The sequence below is a fragment of the Choloepus didactylus genome, chromosome 12 (assembly GCF_015220235.1).
Source record: "Choloepus didactylus isolate mChoDid1 chromosome 12, mChoDid1.pri, whole genome shotgun sequence".
Taxonomy (NCBI): Eukaryota; Metazoa; Chordata; class Mammalia; order Pilosa; family Megalonychidae; genus Choloepus; species Choloepus didactylus.
The window spans coordinates 64,803,926-64,824,275 of NC_051318.1; the positions used below are offsets into that span (position 1 = coordinate 64,803,926).

The following is a 20,350-nucleotide window of genomic DNA, read 5'->3' on the forward strand; positions in this document are numbered from 1 at the left end:
CAGCAAACAAGACCGTCCACTCATCATACACCAACCTGAATTGGGAGGAATGCCCGAGATCACACACAGCATAAAATCTGTAAGTAAAAACTGCGGATACAAGTTGTGAGACCCCCTCCCGAATAGCCCAAGCTGCAAAGCCTTGTGGTGCCAGAGAGAAGGTCTCTCCCAGCAAGCAAATATAGCTCAGTTGAGCTCCAACTGGGGTTTTAAGTAGCGAGAGTGAACTGCTCACTACAGGTACGAATCCCCAAAAAACAGACAGAGGCTTTGGGTGACGACTGACCTTGGAGAGCTGGAGGGTTGCCTTGGACTAGGTTTGAAGGGGACTGTCTGTTTTGTTTTCAGCTCAGTGGAGAAAGCCCCAGCCATTTTCAGTTCCCAGTGCTGTGACTCAGAGAAGGGTGGAGATAGCACAAGCAGAGAGAGAGACCATTGAAATGCTAATGACCTCCCCTTAGGGGGTCTATCTTTTCCAAGAGAAAAAGGGTGGGGCCTTTCCATTCAGAACCAGACCCCAGAGCCTGGGGGAACACTGCTATACCTCCTCACACCAGTCAAGAACTGTAGGCTAAAAAGGAGAAAAACACACACAACTTGCAGCCATCTCCCCGGTGGGCAGGGGCCCTCCTGCCCAGGGCCGAACCCACAGCACAGAGCCGTGCCAAGAAACCCAGTGGGACAGGGAGTCTTTCCTGCAGCACCGCTCACATGCCACAGTATCGGCCGTGGACAGTGGCCTTTAATACACCCACGGCTGACTGTCCCAGGCCTGGGAGGGTGGAGCTGTGCGGAAGGGGAAGTTAACGTGTCCCATTCAACCATCTTTGAAGTAGGCTGAGAATGCTTCTGCACAGCCCAGTGTTCCAGGGCTTCCCTGGAGGCTGGTGTCCACTTGTGACATGGCACGGCCCTCCCTCCCTCAGCAGAGGTCCTGCAAGAGCACAGCAGGGAAGGGGGAACCACTCGGAAATCCCAGGGAACCTATGCCAATACCAAGGACTTTTGGGTCAGTGGCAGAGAACAGCCTTAAATCTCTGGGAACACCTGGGAGGTTTGATTATTAAAGCTGCCCTTCCTCCCCAACCGCTCAGACGCACACCCCTGATTTGGGGCAGATGGCATCAACAGCACACCCAGATAAAGTGCACCAAGTGGACCTCATGGGGGTCAGATCCCCACACACCACAAATACAGGGTTGGGGAGAGCTGACTGGAGGGGAATTGGTGACTCGCGGACGCCATCTGCTGGTTGGTTGGAGAGAGTGTACGCCACCAAGCTGCAATTCTGACAAATTAAAGATCAAGTAAAGCAAATGCCAAGAGGCCAAAAACAACAGAAAATCTTAAAGCTTATGGTAAAACCAGATGATATGGAGAACCCAAACCTAAACACCCAAATCAAAAGATCAGAAGACACACAGTACTTGGCGCAATTAATCAAAGAACTACAGACAGGCAACGAGAACATGGCACAGGATATAAAGGACATGAAGAAGAGCATGGCACAGGATATAAAAGACATAAAGAAGACCCTAGAGGACAAATGGGGTGGGATGGGGGGATGATTTGGGTGTTTTTTTTTCACTTTTATTTTTTATTCTTGTTCTGGTTCTTTCTGATGTAAGGAAAATGTTCAGAGATAGACTGTGGTGATGAACGCATAACTATGTTATCATACTGTGGACAGTGGATTGTATATCATGGATGATTGTATGGTGTGTGAATGTATTTCAATAAAACTGAATTTAATAAAAAAAAAAAAAAAAAGAAGAAGACCCTAGAAGACCATAAAAAAGATAATGCAAGAGTAAATAAAAAAACAGAAGATCTTATGGAAATTAAAGAAATTGTAGGCCAAATTAAAAAGACTCTGGATATTCATAATACAAGATTAGAGGAAGCTGAACAACAACTCAGCCTCCTTGAGGACCACAGAACAGAAAATGAAGGAACAAAAGAAAGAATGGGGAAAAAAATTGAAAAAATCAAAATGGATCTCAGGGATATGATAGATAAAATAAAACGTCCAAATTTAAGACTCATTGGTGTCCCAGAAGGAGAAGAGAAGGGTAAAGGTCTAGAAAGAGTATTCAAAGAAATTGTTGGGGAAAACTTCCCAAACCTTCTACACAATATAAATACATAAAGCATCAATGCCTAGTGAACTCCAAATAGAATAAATCCAAATAAACCCACTCCAAGATATATTCTGATCAGACTGTCAAATACTGAAGAGAAGGAGCAAGTTCTGAAAGTAGCAAGAGAAAAGCAATTCACCACATACAAAGGAAACAACATAAGACTAAGTAGTGACTACTCAGCGGCCACTATGGAGGTGAGAAGGCAGTGGCATGACATATATAAAATTCTGAGAGAGAAAAATTTCCAACCAAGAATACTTTCTCCACCAAAACTCCCCTTCAAATTTGAGGGGGAGCTTAAATTTTTCACAGACAAACAAATGCTGAGAGATTCTGCTAATAAAAGACCTGCCCTACTACAGATACTAAAGGGAGCCCTACTGACAGAGAAACAAAGAAAGGAGAGAGAGAGAGAATTTTAACAGACATATATAGAATATTACATCCCAGGTCACTGGGACACACATTCTTCTCTAGTGATCAGGGATCTTTCTCCAGAATGGACCTTATGCTGGGACATAAACACAAGCCTCAATTAAAAAAAAATGTATTTGTTCAAATCACATTTTCTGACCACAATGGAACAGAAATAGAAGTCAACAACCATCAGAGACTTGGAGAATTCACAAACACCTGGAGGATAAAACTGAGGGGGAGATGAAAACATTCCTGGATAATCAAAAGCTGAGGGACTTCATCACCAATAATCAGTCCTATAAGAAATGCTAAAGGGAGTTGAGCAGGCTGAAAGGAAGGTACACTAAACAATTGACTGAAACTACACGAAGAAATAAAGATTTCCAATAAAGAGCACATGGTAAATATAAATACCAATACTACTGTATTTTTGATTTACAACGCCACTATTTACTTCCTACAGGATCTAAAATACATAAACTGTAATGATAAATCAGTGGTTTTGGATTCAATGTAAAATATGTAATTTTTTTAAAGAACTACATAAAGGTGGGAGAATGATGGAGTACAGGAACATAGTTTATGTGTCCTATTGAACTTAAGTTGGTATCAAAGAAAAACAAGATTGCTATAGATTTAAGATGTTAAATTTAAGCCCCACAGTAAACACAAAGTATCAGAGAATATGATCATAGAGATGAAAAGTGGAGTATGGGTTATGCGAAGTGGGGGAAGGGGCAATGGGGAGTTAAGAAATGAGAGTAGGGTTTCTGTTTGGGGTGAAGGGAAACTTCTAGAAATGGATGGTGGGAAGGTGATAGCATTACAACATTCTAAATGTGATTAATCCCACTAATGGAATGCTAGGGAATGGGTGGAATGGGACAATTTAGGCTATATATATGTTTCCACAATTGAAAGAAAAAAAAAAAAAAGACAGCCTGAATAGATGACAATTAAATGCCAAGGAAGATCCTGGTTGGGATGGAGGAGAGGAGGCTCAAAGGGACACAGATGGGACACAAGGAAAAGGAAAAAAAAAAGGAAATACAGAATGTAAGCTTTATATCAATGTTGAATTTCTTGAACTTCTTAGCTGTGCTTAATGAGATTGCATAAAAGAATGTTCTTGTCCATGGGAAAGGTGTATGGGAATTACATTGTTTGTCCAAAGATATGTGCAGTTTGCTGTCATATGTTCAGAGGACAGAGCAATAGATGACGGATGATAGATAGGGAGGGAGAGAGGGAGGGAAAGAAAGAAATGGTGGTGTGACAGGATGTTAAAGGTGGTGGATCAGGGTATTGGGGGAGGGGGGTCAGGGTATGACGGATTCCATGTATGGGGTTTGTACTGTTTTTGCAACTGTTCCTGTAAGACTGAATTTATTTCAAAATAAAATTTATTAAATGAAAAAAATAAATGAACAATGGGGTAAAGGGGAATGGGATGCTTTTGATGTTCTTTTTTCTTTTAATTTTATTTTTTGGAGTAATGAAAATGTTCAAAGATTGTAGTGATGAATGCCCAACTATATGATGATACTGCGAACAACTGATTGTACACTTTGGGTGACTGTATGTTATGTGAATATATCACAGTAAAACTGCATTAAAAAAATTCCCTAAAGGGGTTCAACAGCAGATTGGAGCTGGCAGCAGAAAGAATCAGTAAACCTGAAGATAAGGCAATTGAAATAATCCAGTCTGAGGATAGAAAGAGGAAAGAATGAAGACAAGAAAACGGAACTTGAGGAAGTTGTGGGACAGCATCAGATATTCCAACACACACATTTCATTGTGAGACTCCCAGAAGGAGAAGAAAAAGGAAGGGGTAGAAAGAATATTTTAAGAATAATGGCTGAAAACTTCCCAAATTTAATGAAAGACGTGAATATACACATCCATGAGGCTCAATTAACTTCTAATAGGATAAATCCAAAAAGACACACCATGCCACATTATAATCAAACTCTTGAATGGCAAAGATAAAGAGAGAATTCTGAAAGCTGCACGAGAAGCAATGTGTCTCATACAAGGGAGCCTCACTGGAAACCACAGAGGCAAAAAGGCAATGGGATGATGCATTTAAAGCACTGACAGCAAAAAATTGCCAGTCAATAATTCTATATCCAGCAAAACTGTCTTTCAAAAATGAAGGAGAAATTAAGACATTACCAGATAAAGAAAACCGCAGGGAGTTTGTTGCCATGAGATAGGCCTTTCAAGATATCCTGAAGAAAGTTCTGCAGGTTGAAAGGAGAGGATGATAGACAAGAGACTGAAGCTGCATGAAGAAATAAAGATCTCTGTTAAAAGTAATTACCTGGGTAAATATAAATGCCAGTACTATTGTATTTTTGGTTTGTAACTCCACTTCTTATTTCCATAGGATATAAGAGGCAAATACATAAAAAGTAATGATAAAACAACAGTTTTGGACTCAGTCTATATAAATGTGTAGTTTGTGACAAGAACTACATAAAGGTGGAGAGACGGAGTGGTATAGTTTATGAATGTTAATAAAGTTAAGCTGGTATCAAACCAAATGAGAGTGCTATAGATTAAGGATGTTAAACTTAAGCCCCCCTAGTAACTGTGGTGGACTGAATTGTGTACCCCAGTTTGGACATCTTCTTGGTCTTGATCTGCATTCTGTTAGTGACAACCTGTGGTAAACAGGATCTATACAAGATGTTATTTCAGTTAAGGTGTGGCCCAACTGAATTGGTTTGGGCTTTAATCCAGATTACTGGAGTCCTTTATAAGTAGAATGAAATTCATGCAGACAGAGAAAGCCATGTGGAATGGAGCCAAGAAGAGAAAGGAGAGGATGTTACCATGTGGTAGAAAAGCCCAGGAACACCAAGGAATGCTGGCAGCCAGTCCAGAATGCCAAAGTCTTCAGGGAGAAAGAAACATCTTTATGATCCCTTGATTTTGGACTTCTGGTAGCCTGAAAACCATGAGCCAATAAATTTCTGCTGTTTAAGCCAGCCCACTGTATGGTATTTGTTTTAGCAGCCAGGAAAGTAAGACAGCAACCACAAACAAAATATTGGAGAATATGAAAACTCACACAGACAGAAAGTAGAATTCAGGTTAACAGAGGTAAGAGTTAGGGGGTATGGAGAGTTAATGTTTAATGGATGTAAGGTTTCAGTTTGGGATGACAGGAAAGTTCAGGTAATGGCTGATGGTAAGGGTGGTACATTATGAATTTGATTTTTCATTTATCCCACTGCATGGCATGCTTGGGAGTGGTTAAAACAAGAAAGTTTATGTTGTATATGTTTCCAAAATTAAAAAAAAAGAGCAACTCAAGAAACAGCGACATATAATGCAATATGTCATCTTGGACGGGATCTAATAATGGAAGAGAAAAGGATCAAAAGGACATTATTGGGACATATGAAAAAGGTGGAATATAGACAGCAAGCTTTCTATCAATGTTAAATTTTTTGACCTTGATAACTACACTTAAAGTGGTAAAATGAGTGAATATCTTGTTCTTAGGAAGTGCACATGGAAGTATTTATTTGTTCAAGGAGCATGCTGTATACAAACTACTCTCATTGTTCAGAAAATAAATAGACATAGACAGATAGATGATAGTCAGATGGAAGGACAGAAGGGATGGATACAATGGTTCAGCAATAGTAGCAAAATTTTAAAATTGGTGGATGTGGGTCTCTGGGGGGTAGGTATACTGGAGTTCTCTGTATACAGTTTGTATTATTTTTGCAACTCTGCGGTAGGTTTGAAAGTATTTCAAAAGTGAAAAGTTTAAAGAAGAAAAAGTGAAAGAGATTATAACACCTGGATAAGACCTTCAGCTCTGAGTTTTCTGGCAACTAAGACAAAAAGGAAACATTAAAAAATGTAGCTTATGAGGGGTGACAATGGGATTGGGAAAGCCATAAGGACCACACTCCACTTTGTCTAGTTTATGGATGGATCAGTAGAAAAATAGGGGAAGGAAACAAACAAACAGACAAAGGCACCCCGTGTTCTTTTTTACTTTAATTGCTCTTTTTCACTTTAATTATTCTTGTTATTTTTGTGTGTGTGGTAATGAAGGTGTCAGGGATTGATTTTGGTGACGAATGCACAACTATGTAATGGTACTGTGAACAATCGAATGTATGATTTGTTTTGTATGACTGCGTGGTATGTGAACATATCTCAATAAAATGAATATTTAAAAAAAGAAAGAAAAAAATACATAGTTTTCATTTTTTTAACAAAAGAAAAGAAGATATAACTTCACCTACAGAGGAAAAAATTTTCTGGAACTAATGCAGGCAACAATCCATCATGACATTTTTATCCAAATGGGACTAAGGAGAAAGACCATAAGCTTTTGTTTTGGGAGAAAAATGGATTTATTTTTAGTTTTCACAGTAGGTATGTAATCATGGTCAAGTAATTTAAATTTTATCAGACTAAGTTTCATCTGTAAAAATGGAGACAATGATATTTACCTCAATGGGCTGTTGTAAAGATTAAATTATGTTATACAAGTAGAAGTACCTAGTAGCCTATCTTAAACTTTTACAAAACAAAAAGAGATCACACCAGATTTTGTTTTGATCTTTTATAAAGGTAGAAGGTATGACACTACATTATACCTTAATGAAAGGAATTTTGTGAGGAGAGATATCTGGCCCCCCATTGTGTTTAATGAAGGTTTTACTGAGTAGAGGGACAGAATTTAGAGAATTTTGAATGGAGTTTTGCACAGGTGGAGTTCTCAATTCAATTTATGATCAAATCTTTTAATATGCTATTTTTCTCCACATCCATTCTCTTGTTACATTTTAATCACTTTATCCTTATTATTATTATTATTTATCTTCATTTTATTGAGATATATTCACATACCACGCAGTCATACAAAACAAGTCGTACATTTGATTGTTCACACTACCATTACATAGTTGTACATTCATCACCTAAATCAATCCCTGACACCTTCATTAGCACACACACAAAAATAACAATAATAATAATTAAAGTGAAAAAGAGCAATTGAAGTAAAAAAGAACACTGGGTACCTTTGTCTGTTTGTTTGTTTGTTTCCTTCCCCTATTTTTCTACTCATCCATCCATAAACTAGACAAAGTGGAGTGTGGTCCTTATGGCTTTCCCAATCCCATTGTCACCCCTCATAAGCTACATTTTTATACAATTGTCTTCGAGATTCATGGGTTCTGGGTTGTAGTTTGATAGTTTCAGGTATCCACCACCAGCTACCCCAATTCTTTAGAACCTAAAAAAGGTTGTCTAAAGTGTGCATAAGAGTGCCCACCAGAGTGACCTCTCGGCTCCTTTTGGATTCTCTCTGCCACTGAAGCTTATTTCATTTCCTTTCACATCCCCCTTTTGGTCAAGAAGATGTTCTCCATCCCACGATGCCAGGTCTGCATTCCTCCCCGGGAGTCATATTCCACGTTGCCAGGGAGAGTCACTCTCCTGGGTGTCTGATCCCACGTAGGATGTTGTGTTGCCGGATGCCCTGGCTAGCACTTCCAGCACAATGTTGAATAATAGTGGTTGACAGTGGGCATCCTTGTCTTGTTCCTGAACTTAGAGGGAAGGCTTTCAGTCTCTCATCATTGGGTACTATGCTGGCTGTGAGTTTTTCATATATGCTCTTTATCATATTGAGGAAGTTTCCTTCAATTCTTACCTTTGGAAGTGTTTTTATCAAAAAGGGATGTTGGATTTTGTCGAATGTTTTTTCAGCCTCTATTGAGATGATCATTTGATTTTTCTCTTTTGATTTGTTAATGTGTTGTAATACATTGATTGATTTTCTTATGTTGAACCATCCTTGCATGCCTGGAATGAACCCCATGTGGTCATGGTGTATGATTTTTTTAATGTCTTTGGATTCGATTTGCAAGTATTTTGCAGAGAATTTTTGCATCCATATTCATTAGGGAGATAGGCCTGTAGTTTTCCTTTTTTGTAGCATCTTTGCCTGGTTTTGGTATTAGATTGATGTTAGCTTCATAAAATGAGTTAGGTAGGGTTCCTATTCTTCGATGTTTTGAAAGAGTTTAAGTAAGATTGGTGTCAGTTCTTTTTGGAAAATTTGGTAGAATTCCCCTGTGAAGCCGTCTGGCCCTGGGCATTTATTTGGGGAAAGCTTTTTGATGACTAATTGGATCTCTTTGCTTGTGATTGGTTGGTTGAGGTCTTCTGTTTCTTCTCTGGTCAGTCTAGGTTGTTCATATGTTTCCATGAAATTGTCCATTTCCTCTACATTATTCAGTTTGTTGGCATACAGTTGTTCATAGTATGCTCTTATAATTTTTTAAATTTCTTCAGGATCCGCAGTAATATCACCTGTCTCATTCATTTTTTTTTGTTTTTATGGGTCTTCTCTCCTTTTGATTTTGTCAGTCTAGCTAGGGGCTTGTCAATCGTGTTGATCTTCTCAAAGAACCAACTTTTGGCATTATTTATCCTCTGTATTGTTTTTTTTTTTGTTCTCTATGGCATTTATCTTGCTTTAATCCTTGTTATTTCTTTTCTTCTACTTGGTTTAGGCTTGGTTTGCTGTCCATTTTCTAGCTTCTTCAGTTGATCCATTAGTTCTTCAGCTTTGGCTCTTTCTTACTTTTTAATGTATGTGTTTAGTGCTATAAATTTCCCCCTCAGTACTGCTTTTGCTGCATCCCATACGTTTTGGTATGTTGTGTTTTGATTTTCATTTGTCTTTGTGTATTTAGCAATTTCTCTTGCTATTTCTTCTTTAACCCACTGATTGTTCAGGAGCGTGCTGTTTAACCTCCAGGTATTTTTGAATTTTCTAAGTCTCTGATGGTTATTGACTTCTAATTGTATTCCATTGTGGTCAGAGAATGTGCTTTGAGTAATTTCAATTTTTTAAAATTTATTGAGGCTTGTTTTATGTCCCAGTATATGATCTATTCTTGAGAAAGTTCCATAAGCACTAAAGAAGAATGTGTATCCTGGTGCTTTGGGATGTAATGTTCTATATATGTCTGTTAAATCCAATTCATTTATCAGATTGTTTTAGGTTTGCAATTTCCTTATTAGTCTTCTGTCTGGTTGATCTATCTATAGGAGAGAGTGATCTGCTGAAGTCTCCCACAATTATTGTGGAAATATCAATTGCTTGCTTTAGTTTTGCCAGTGTTTGTCTCATGTATTTTGTGGCACCTTGATTGGGTGCATAAACATTTATGATTGTTATTTCTTCTTGTTGAATGCCCCTTTTATTAGTACGTAGTGGCCTTCTTTGTCTCTCATAACATCCTTGCATTTAAAGTCTATTTTATGTGAGATTAATATTGTTGCTACTCCTGCTTTCTTTTGGCTGTAGCTTGCATGAAATATTTTTTTCCATCCTTTCACTTTCACTTTCTTTGTGTCCCTGTGTCTAAGATGAGTCTCTTGTATGCAACATATTGATGGTTCATTTTTTTTAATCCATTCTGCCAATCTATATGTTTTAAATTGGGGAGTTTAATCCACTTACATTCAATGTTGTTACTGTGAAGGCATTTCTTGAATTAGCCATCTTATCCCTTGGTTTATGTCTGTCATATATATTTTTTCCCTCTCTCTCTTAATGTCCTTTAATTTACCCATACTGAATCTCTTTAGTACTGAACCTTTCTCCATCTCTCTCTCTCCTTTCTTTGTTTCTCTGTAGGGCTCCCTTTAGTATCTCAAGTAGGGTAGGTCTCTTGTTAACAAATTCTCTCAGCATTTGTTTGTCTGTGAAAAATTTAAGCTCTCCCTCAAATCTGAAGGAGAGCTTTGCTGGATAAAGAATTCTTGGTTGGCAATTTTTCTCTCTCAGAATTTTAAATATGTCATTCCACTGCCTCCTCACCTCCATGGTGGCTGCTGAGTAGTCACTACTTAGTCTTATGCTGTTTCCTCTGTATGTGGTGAATTGCTTTTCTCTTGCTGCTTTCAGAACTTGCTCCATGTCTTCTGTATTTGTCACTGTGATTGGAATATTTCTCGGAGTGGGTTTATTTGGATTTATTCTATTTGGAGTTCGCTGGGCATTTATGATGTGTATATTTATGGTGTTTAGAAGATTTGGGAAGTTTTCCCCAACATTTTCTTTGAATACTCTTTCTAGACCTTTATCCTTCTCTTCCCCTTCTGGAACACCAATGAGTCTTATATTTGGACGTTTTATATTATCTATCATATCCCTAAGGTCCATTTAGGTTTTTTTCAATTTTTTTCCCCATTCTTTCTTTTGTTCTTTCATTTTGCATTCTGGCATCCTCCAGATCACTGATTCAGCTTCCTCTAGTCTTATACTATGAGTATCCAGAATCTTTTTAATTTGGTCAACAGTTTCTTTTATTTCTATAACATCGTCTATTTTTTATTTACTCTTGCAATTTCTTCTTTATGCTCTTCTGGGGTCTTCTTCATGTCCTTTATATCCTGTTCCATGGTCTCATTGTTCATCTTTAGGTCTTTGATTAATTTCTCCAAGTACTGTGTCTCCTCTGATCTTTTGATTTGGGTGCTTGGGCTTGGGTTATCCATATCATCTGTTTTTCTCATATGCTTTAAAATTTTGTTGTTTTTGGCCTCTTGGCATTTGCTTAACTTGACTGGGTTCTTTTAGGATTTGTAGACCGATTAAAACCCTTATCTCTAATTTGTCAGATCTACAGCTTAGTGGAGTACACTTTCTGTAACTAACCAGCAGGTGGCATCCATGAAGCACCTATTCCCCTCAAACCAGTTCTCCCCCACTTTGTCTTTGTGGTGAGTGGGGGTGTGAGTCTTGTGGGGTCCAATTGGTGCACCAAGCTTGCGTGTGTAGTTGGTGTTGCCTGCTCTGGCTATGGGGCATGTGTCTGAGTGGTTAGGGAGGGGGGACAGCTTTAATAATCAAATCTCCCTGGTGTTCTTGGAGTTTTAAAGCTGTTCCAATAGTCTAATCCTTCAGTTCAGTCTTGCCACAGTTTGTCTCTGCTGCTGACTCGCAAGTCCTTGGTACTGGCGTATGGCCCCTGAGACTTCTGAGTGGGTCCCTCTTCCAAGCCGTGGACCCAAGTTCCTTTGCTGAGAGATTAGTGTGCTATGCCACAGGTGAGCATCGTACCCCCACGGTGGTTCTGGGCTTCAGGGTTATGTAGGGGACTTCTCAGCCTGCTGGAAGGATGGCTGAATGGGGCGTGTTAATTTCCCCCTTTTCACACAGCTCCGCCTTCCCAACTCTGGGACAAATAGCTGAGGGTGCAGGAAAGGCTATATCCATGCCTGGTTTTGTGGTGTGTGCATGTGTTGTTGGAAGCACTTCCCATCACACTGGGTTGTTTGGGGCAGCTCTGGGCCGTGGAGCTGGCGCCGGGCAGAAGCGTTTCCTGCCCACCAGGAAGGTGGCTGTAAGGGGACGCCCCCCTTTTCTTGGGAAGTTGTGGTGTTTAGAGAACTTTCTCAGCCACTGGACTTATTGCCTTGTGTCTCAGAGCTCTCTTAGCTCTGCTCTTGTCTGGGCCTAAATTGCAAGTCTTTGAGGCTTTCTGTAATGGACTTCTTAGAGTAACTGTTTTAGTAACAGGGAAAAAGATTAAAAAAAAAAAAAGGAAGGGCCTTCCTTGAAGATCTAATGGGCTTTTGAAATGCAAAGAGACAAGGAGATTAGGGCCATTAAGGAATGATCAAGGGAGCAGAGAATCTGGCTCTTCAGACAAAGAAACTTGCCATCTGGATTTGCATATGAGCCTGTCTCTGCCTGAGCCTACCCTTCCCCATTCTATGTTCACCAGAACTCCCAAAAAGCCTCCACTTTTATTTTTGGGTTTTCCTTGCTGTTTTTGCTATCCCTATCTCCTTTCTACCGGGCTGACTACTCCTGGATTTTCCGGTGTCTGGTCTCAGTCTATGTTTGGAGTTTGGATCAGCAGAATGAGTTTCCGACAAGAGCCACAACTGCAGTTCTCCCTCCTCGTTCCCAGCACTGACGGGCCCTCCTCCCACGGGACTGAGCCTGGCAGGGAGGGGCACGGGTCCCCTGGTCACGAAAACTTACAGATTTTGCTGATCTCAGTTGTTCCACGTGTTCATGAGTGTTTTATGAAGTATGCCCAAAGTGAAATTGCTCTGTGGTGTCTAGTCCATGCAGTTCCTGGCTTTCTACCTACTGCCCTGGAGGAGTAACTAAAATGTACACCTCACCACTCCACCATCTTTCCCAGAGAAGCTTTTTCTAGCTTTGCAACCTGTTGTAAGATCTATTTACCTAAAAGTCATCTATAAAAGCTATTCCAGGGATACTCTCTCAACCTTTACATAAAAGGCACCTTTAAGAGAATTCACGCCAACAGAATCTATTACTAAAGATAGAGACAATTCCCCAATTCCTCTGGCACCATTTCTAGGATGGGCACCTTTAGCTGCTTCCAATAACATCCCTGGTTTCATCTCTCTCAATATTATCCTTTGAATAATTTTCTCCCAAATATCTGGTATACCGCCTAGGAAATAGTGTCTTCAGGATACTGACCAACAATGATCTTTTTTGGGAAATTTCCTTCTCTTTTAGGATAACAAAGTGGTAAAAACAAAGCTAAGTTGGGGCAGTGTAATTCAGTGGAAAAAAATGCTTTGACTAAGCTTGACAATATACCAACTGCTAGCAAGGGTGCGGAACAACTAGGACTCCCTGTTCATTGCTGGTGGGAATGCAAACGGTATAGTCACTTTGTAGTCACTTTGGAAAACAGTTTGGAAGTTTCTTTCTTTTTTAAAAAAATTCGGTTTTATTGAGATATAGTTGCATACCATACAATCATCCACAGTGTACAATCAACTGTTAACGGTAGCATCATATAGTTGTGCATTCATCACTCCAATTTTTGAACATTTTCCATATTCCAAAAAGAATAAATAGAAGAATAAAAAAAAAAAAAGTGAAAAAGAACACCCAAAGCATTCCATCCCCACCATCCCACCCTATTTTTCATTTAGTTTTTGTCCCCATTTTTCTACTCATCTCTCCATACACTGGAAAAAGGAAGTGTGAGCCACAAGGTTTTCACAATCACACAGTAACACGATGTAAGCTTATATAGTTATGCAATCATCTTCAGAATCAAGGCTATGGGTTGCATTTCCATAGCTATTCCAATACATTACAAAGTAAAAAGGGATATCTACACCGAACATAAGAATGCCCTCCAGAGTGACCTCTTGACTCCGTTTGAAATCTCTCAGCCACTGAAACTTTATTTGCTTTCATTTCATTTCCCCTTTTGGATTGAGAAGATTTTCTCAATCCCACGATGCTGGCTGGGTCCAAGCTCATCCCCGAAAGTCATGTCCCACGTTGCCAGGGAGATTTACAACCCTGGGAGTCATGTCCCACGTAAGGGGGAGGGTAGTGAGTTCACCTGCCAAGTGGGCTTAGAGAGAGAGGGGCCACATCTGAGCAACAAAGAGGTTCTCTGGGGGAGACTCTTAGGAGCAATTATAAGTAGGCTTAGTCTCTCCTTTGCAGTAACAAGCTTCGTAAGGGCAAGTCTCAAAATTGGGGGCTCGGCCTACTAAATTGTTAGTCCTCAATGTTTGTGAGACTATCAGTAATAACCCAGGTGGGAAAGTCCAACATTTTTGCATTTTTCCCCATTTCCTCAGGGGGGGCCTTCAAATATATTTTTACTCTCTGCTCAAATTACTCTGGGATATATCAGGATTTCGCACTAACCTGTACAAACCTACTGGATCTCACTTCCTATTCAAAGTTCCATGTAATTATGGTGTTTGAATAAACTGAGTGTATAAGTTAGATTATTTAGTGAGCTGCAGAGAATATAGATCCTGCACCAAATAAACATCTCTTCCCTTGGTCTCACACAGAAGTTGAAGTTTTAAAACACAGTCAACAACGTCCTTTACCCTTTGGTGTGATTCCCCTTAGTCCTAACCAGATCCGCTTCATTCATATCTCTAATTGAAGTCTGCACTACTTTTCAGCTTTTTTTTTAACAGTTGCTGTATAAGGTAATACTGATATACATAGCTGCCAAGCTCTAGCTCTGAGTTTCAGGTGTCACACAGATACCTAAAGTTCCAGAGACTACCAGGTAATACACAAATTGCTAAGCATCTTAGAATTTAGAGACAACCACTGCAACTCAGGAATAGATGTGACTGCTTTAAGAACTTACAATCTAGGGACCATTACAATAAGCATTCCAAAAATAAGGAATGCTTCATGAATTTGCATGTCATCCTTGCACAGGGGCCATGTTAATCTTGTCTGCATCATTCCAATTTTTTAGTATATGTGCTGCCAAAGTGGGCACTTGGCAGTTTCTTTTAAAGTTAAATATACACTTATCACATGACCCAGCAATCCTGCACCTAGAGATTTACCCAAGAAAAACGGAAACATAAGTTCATACAAAAACCTTTGCATGAGTGCTTATACCATCTTTATTTATAGATGCCCAAAAGAAAAAACAACTCAAAGACCCATCAACTGGTACATCTATGCAATGGAATACTATTCAGCAGTAAAAAGAAACAAACGGCTAACATTTACAACACCCTGGATGAATCTCAAATATTTTATGTTAAGTGAAAAAAAATCAGACTCAAAAGGCTACATTTACATATGAATAATTTCATTTATATGAAATTCTGGAAAAGGTAAAACTATAGGAATAAAAAACAGATCAGTGTTTTCTAGGTCTGGGGAATGGGGAAATGGGTTGACTACAAAAGAGGATGAAGGGATTTTTTGAGGTGATGGAACTATTCTATATATTGATTATGGTAGTAGTTACACAACTGGCTGTCTTAGTAAAAAAAATCAGAGAAATATATACTAGAAACGATGAATTTTACTGTATATATATCAACCTCAGTAACCTGACTAACTAGCCTTGGACAAACCACTTAAGTCTCATTTCTCCTTCTATAAAATGGGGATTATATTTACCGTAAAAAGATTTTTGATGAGGACGAAATGAAAAAATAAAAGAACTTTATCAACTTTAAAGTACACCACAAATATTGCATAGTAGGTATTGGGCACAGAGTGTAAGACAGAGGTATACCAAACAAACATATTTCTAATGGGAGATAAAACTGATAATAAATAATGTGGAAATTTAGGGACAGACATATAAGAAAGACAACACAGGGGCAACTTTTGCACTGTAGGAATAAGAATGAACTCTAAGAGGTTCAGATAACGTCAGATGCAAGCATGTGAAGTCATTAACCAACATAGACAACTGGGATCCAATAATCTTTATGCAACATGGACATCCAAGAAACCAGAAAATATTAAAAAATATGACAAATTGGAAGAAGTACCTCACGATGATTTAGAAGTTGTTCTAAATCTAATGCCATTTGATTCTTCGTCTGTAGTAAAGATGACTTTTCTTTTTTTAAATTGCTGGAAGAAAACCAAATTTTAAAGGTCATCACATTGGTATAAGTTTAATTAATAAATAGTAAAATAGCGAACTTAAAAATCTAATGGTTTGAGTTAAAGATAAATTAAATTTATACTCTGTAAAGGTATCAGATCAGCCATTGTAATGTTTGATTTACTCAATGGCCTCGCTGTTTTGTAAAAGGATTCTTTTTCTTTTAATAATCACTTGATAGTACAACTAAGATGCTTTCCTGAGAAATATTTTCTATTTAGTTTGGGAATAAAATTAGTTTTTTAAAAGATGACTCTTATTCCTGAAATGTAAAAAGATAAGGTGGGACTTATAAAAGGTAAAAAGAGAGTGTGTGTGGGCAAAATAATAAAACACAAGAAGTTAGAAGTCAAATTAAAAGATTTACTCTTAAAACTGGAAGTAGTATTTTACAATTTGCCACATACAAATATAATTTGGTTGGGCAAATGAATAAGATATTTAGTCCATTGTAAATTTGGAAAAAGAAACTTTGCCTCCAAATTCTTAGTTCAATATTTAATTCACTGTGAATTTCCTTTTAATATAACCTATTTTGTGTTAGGAGAGGGGGAGAAGCTATCTCATGAACCTAATTGCAAGGATATATTAATATTTAAAAGATAAATATTTGGTCCTATTTTATACTGACTAGAGTTTTATTATTGTACATATAGAAATTAATTAGAACTAGTAAATGAAATGAAATACACTCTAAAGTCACTGGTATGAATCTACTCTGCTAGCAAATTAAAGAAAAGCAATAGTGATTTGATGCAACATAATTCCTCAAACAAGTCAAAATCTGTGAGGGTAAAATTGATGAGAATTGTTTTGCTGAGTAGATAAGATTCATTAAGTTATCCTTTAAGAAAATGGAAGGCCCCCAATTTTAAAAATATTAGGTGAAAATTTTTTAAATTCAAAGAATAGTAATAGTTTTCTATGAGAACTGATAATTTGAGGAATTTAAGAGCAAAAAGCCCACATTCTGCTTCCTAATAACTAAGAGCTTCCTCAGGAAGCATCATAATTTGTCCTCTGAGAGTACAGAATAGACGCCATTCTGACTTCTGTTTCCAGCAGTGCCTCAGTTTTCACATCTGTAAAAGTAGAAAATAATACTCATGTATGTCAAAGGGATATGTACATTAATTAAAGGAGGATTATATAAAGCACTGAATACATCAAACTCTTTATAAATGCTATATAGTATTACTAATTTAGATGAAAAAACAAGTGCCAGAGGAAAACAGTAATTAAATGGCAATAAAGGTAAGCAGCTCAGCAGAAGAAACAAAGTTGGAGTTAGCCACCAGAGATCCTACTGAGCTGAGGAGTTGAAAAGAACTAAAAGGTATAAAAAGGAAATTGAATGCCATGTTCTTCAATGGTCCCCCAAACCATGATAAGGATCAGATGTCTGTTTAACTCTAGAATTCAAATCTCTCTTTAGCTGGAATCACTTTGAAGATAAAATATTTTTCACAATTAAAATAAATACCCAATAAATAGGAATAGGAATGTTCAGAGAACATATGCATATTTATGCTCATATATATGTACACACAGGGTTTATTAACATATACTCACAGGTAGGCATATATATACACTCACACACAACTTGACATGTATTCAAATACCAACAGGCCTGTTAAATAAAACACAGTGTAATAGGGATGGAATGTTGAGCTAACTAGAGGATTTTGACAAGATAATTACTTAGGAATTGTTAATATGTAGTGTTTAACTTTTTTCAAGAATAAAGTAAATATTCTATATTTAAATAGCAAAAATAGCTAGAACATGGAATGTAAAGGGTGGGGGATAAACAGGTTTACAGAACAACTCTGTTGTATTGTAAGGCATTGGTCTATCATAAACATTATGGAATCCATAGAAAATATTTCTATGATTAGAATATTTGAGTATGTACCTTTGAAGTCTTAGTCTTAAATATTCCTAATAATATACTCTCAAACTACAAGGGAGACCACCTTCAATATGTGGATCTCTAAAACTGAAAATGATTATTAGTATACTCAGTGTTCTTCTGATATGTATGTAATTACTCAACAGAAGTTTAGTCTCCGTAAGACATATTTCATAACAGTGGAAACTTACCTTTAAAAACACAAAGCTTCTATGCGTGACTCATAAAGCAACTACAAAACAAATCTCCTTATAAGAACATCTACCTTGAATGGTATATTACACTCATAATTGTTCAATTCACTGTTAATTATTACTCAGAAACTCATGCTTATGGCTGTTTCACCTGCTATATAAAAACATATTCCTGATATATTACTCTTTAACTTCCTGGATCAATAAAACCTGGGTTAGTCTTACAAGAGAAGTAGACAATGTGGTCTTTTCTTCTTTAACTACTAGTTAACAATAATCAGAATTGACAACGGGGCATGAAAATTAATGCTAATTATTTCTCTTCCCTCACTTTCTCTAGTTTTGAACTATAGATTAAACTATACAACCCAGACTGTCTCTTGTGGCTTGGTAGAGGAGAGGTAACAGTATTAATTTTAAGACAGATACTATTTTAATGATAGGGGAATTTAAAGGAGTTAAGAGTGACATTTCAAATATTATCTTTTAACATGCTTATAGCAAATTCATTTCAGTGCATAGTTACTCTAACCTTTCTAGATATTGAATATATTACATAAATAGCCTAATTTGTGAGGGGGTTGGTGTGGTGCAGTGGTATTGTTTAATTTTCTAAGAAAATCATGAAATTATTTACCTCTTTAAAGAGCTTTTATTGTGTAAGCTAGAGAAATAATTTTATAATCAATTAATGTAAATATTCTTTACAATTAAAATAAATACTGAGCAAAGAGGAATAGGAATTTTTGAGGCACATAATAACTTAGTAATCTTTTGGTATGGTCCATCTAATTTTTAAATTTTGAGTTAATAATGAGGGGAGAGGAAGTAGCATTTACTGAATTTTTCCTATAAGCCAGAAGCTTTATATATATCTTACTTCATTAATTTTTGCAACTATTTCTTGATGCTCACATTAATATCTATATTTTACCATGAGAAAATAAACTAAGCTGATATGTATTCAAAACTCAAGATAATTTCACTGTTCTTCTGAGAGCCCAACCATAGGATCCGAAATGTCATGGGCTCAGAGTAGTGGTGAAGGTTTATAGAATGTGATCAATGCTATTACATCTGACTTGTTGACTGGGCTGATTTTTTTATGGCAATGTTACATCGTATCATTTCTAAGGTAACCAGAGTACATCTTAGCATCTCAAAGATTGTAATTAAATTACTGTAAGCATCTTAAATTTTCACATTAGAAGTTAGCTGTTCCAGTAAAGAGCAAGGTTTCATATCTTGTGAAAATTAAGGATTTACTAAAATAATGTACAACAGATTTATGAAACATACAGTTTCAAAGGACTCAGATGCTTAGCACAAAATGTTTTTGGTAGTTAATTCAATAAACAGGATTGCTTTTATGATTACTGCTGCTGTTACTAAGGAAGTCCTAATTTTTTGTTCAAATTCAAAAAATTTTTAGAAACATTATTTCAAAGGTAATTTTCAATATAAAAATTTGTTAAATGTAACATAAATACTAATACTAGCAAACATTCATTGAGCATTTACAATGTTCTGGGTACTTTGCTATGTATATTACAAAAATCATACAATTTAATCCTCAGAACAACCATATGAATTAGGTGTTGTTAGCACCACTCTCACAGATGAGAAGACTGGCTGTGCTGTCCAACACTAGCCAATTAGCCACAAGTGGCAATTTAATTAAAACAAATTTTTTTTAATCAGAGAAGTTGTGGGTTTACAGAAAATTCATATAGAAAATACAGAGTTCCCATAAAACTCCCCTATTATTAACTCTGTGACATTAGTGTGGCACATTTGGATAATTTAAATTTAAATTAATTTAAATAAAATAAAAAAAATTAGTGCCTTAGTCTTACTAGCCATATTTCAAATGCTCAACAGCCACATGTCACTAGTGGCTACCATATTGGACGGCGCACGTGTGGAACATTTTCATCATTACAGAAAGTTCTATTAAACTGAGGAGGTTTAGATAGTTTAGGTGACATACCCCACTTCAAAACCTAAGTACTGAACTGGATTTGATCCTATGCAACCTATCTATAGATCCTATGCCCCCTTTAAAATCATTATTATTTTTTTTAACATTCTTTATCGTACAATATTTCAAAAGAAGAGAGAAAACATAAACTCTCATATATTTGTCACCCAACTGTTATCAACTCATTAAAGTCCTACTTAACCACTATTCTATAGTTTTTGTTTCTCTTCTTTAATTATATT

At 37.1% G+C, this 20,350-nt stretch overlaps 1 protein-coding gene and 1 non-coding gene across 5 annotated transcripts in view; both read right to left on the reverse strand.

Moving 5' to 3' along the window:
* The window catches only part of PIBF1 (progesterone immunomodulatory binding factor 1), a 360,124-nt gene that overhangs the window by 50,279 nt on the left and 289,495 nt on the right, over positions 1-20,350 (reverse strand). For all 4 annotated transcript variants that reach the window (XM_037799988.1, XM_037799987.1, XM_037799986.1 and 1 more), the window contains one exon: positions 15,903-15,987. In XM_037799988.1, coding sequence (XP_037655916.1) covers positions 15,903-15,987 — 85 coding nt within the window. Of the gene's footprint in view, positions 1-15,902; positions 15,988-20,350 lie in introns of those variants that run through there.
* LOC119507522 lies at positions 14,776-14,884 on the reverse strand. Its single transcript, XR_005211279.1, has one exon. It is a non-coding gene; the product is annotated as a U6 spliceosomal RNA (small nuclear RNA).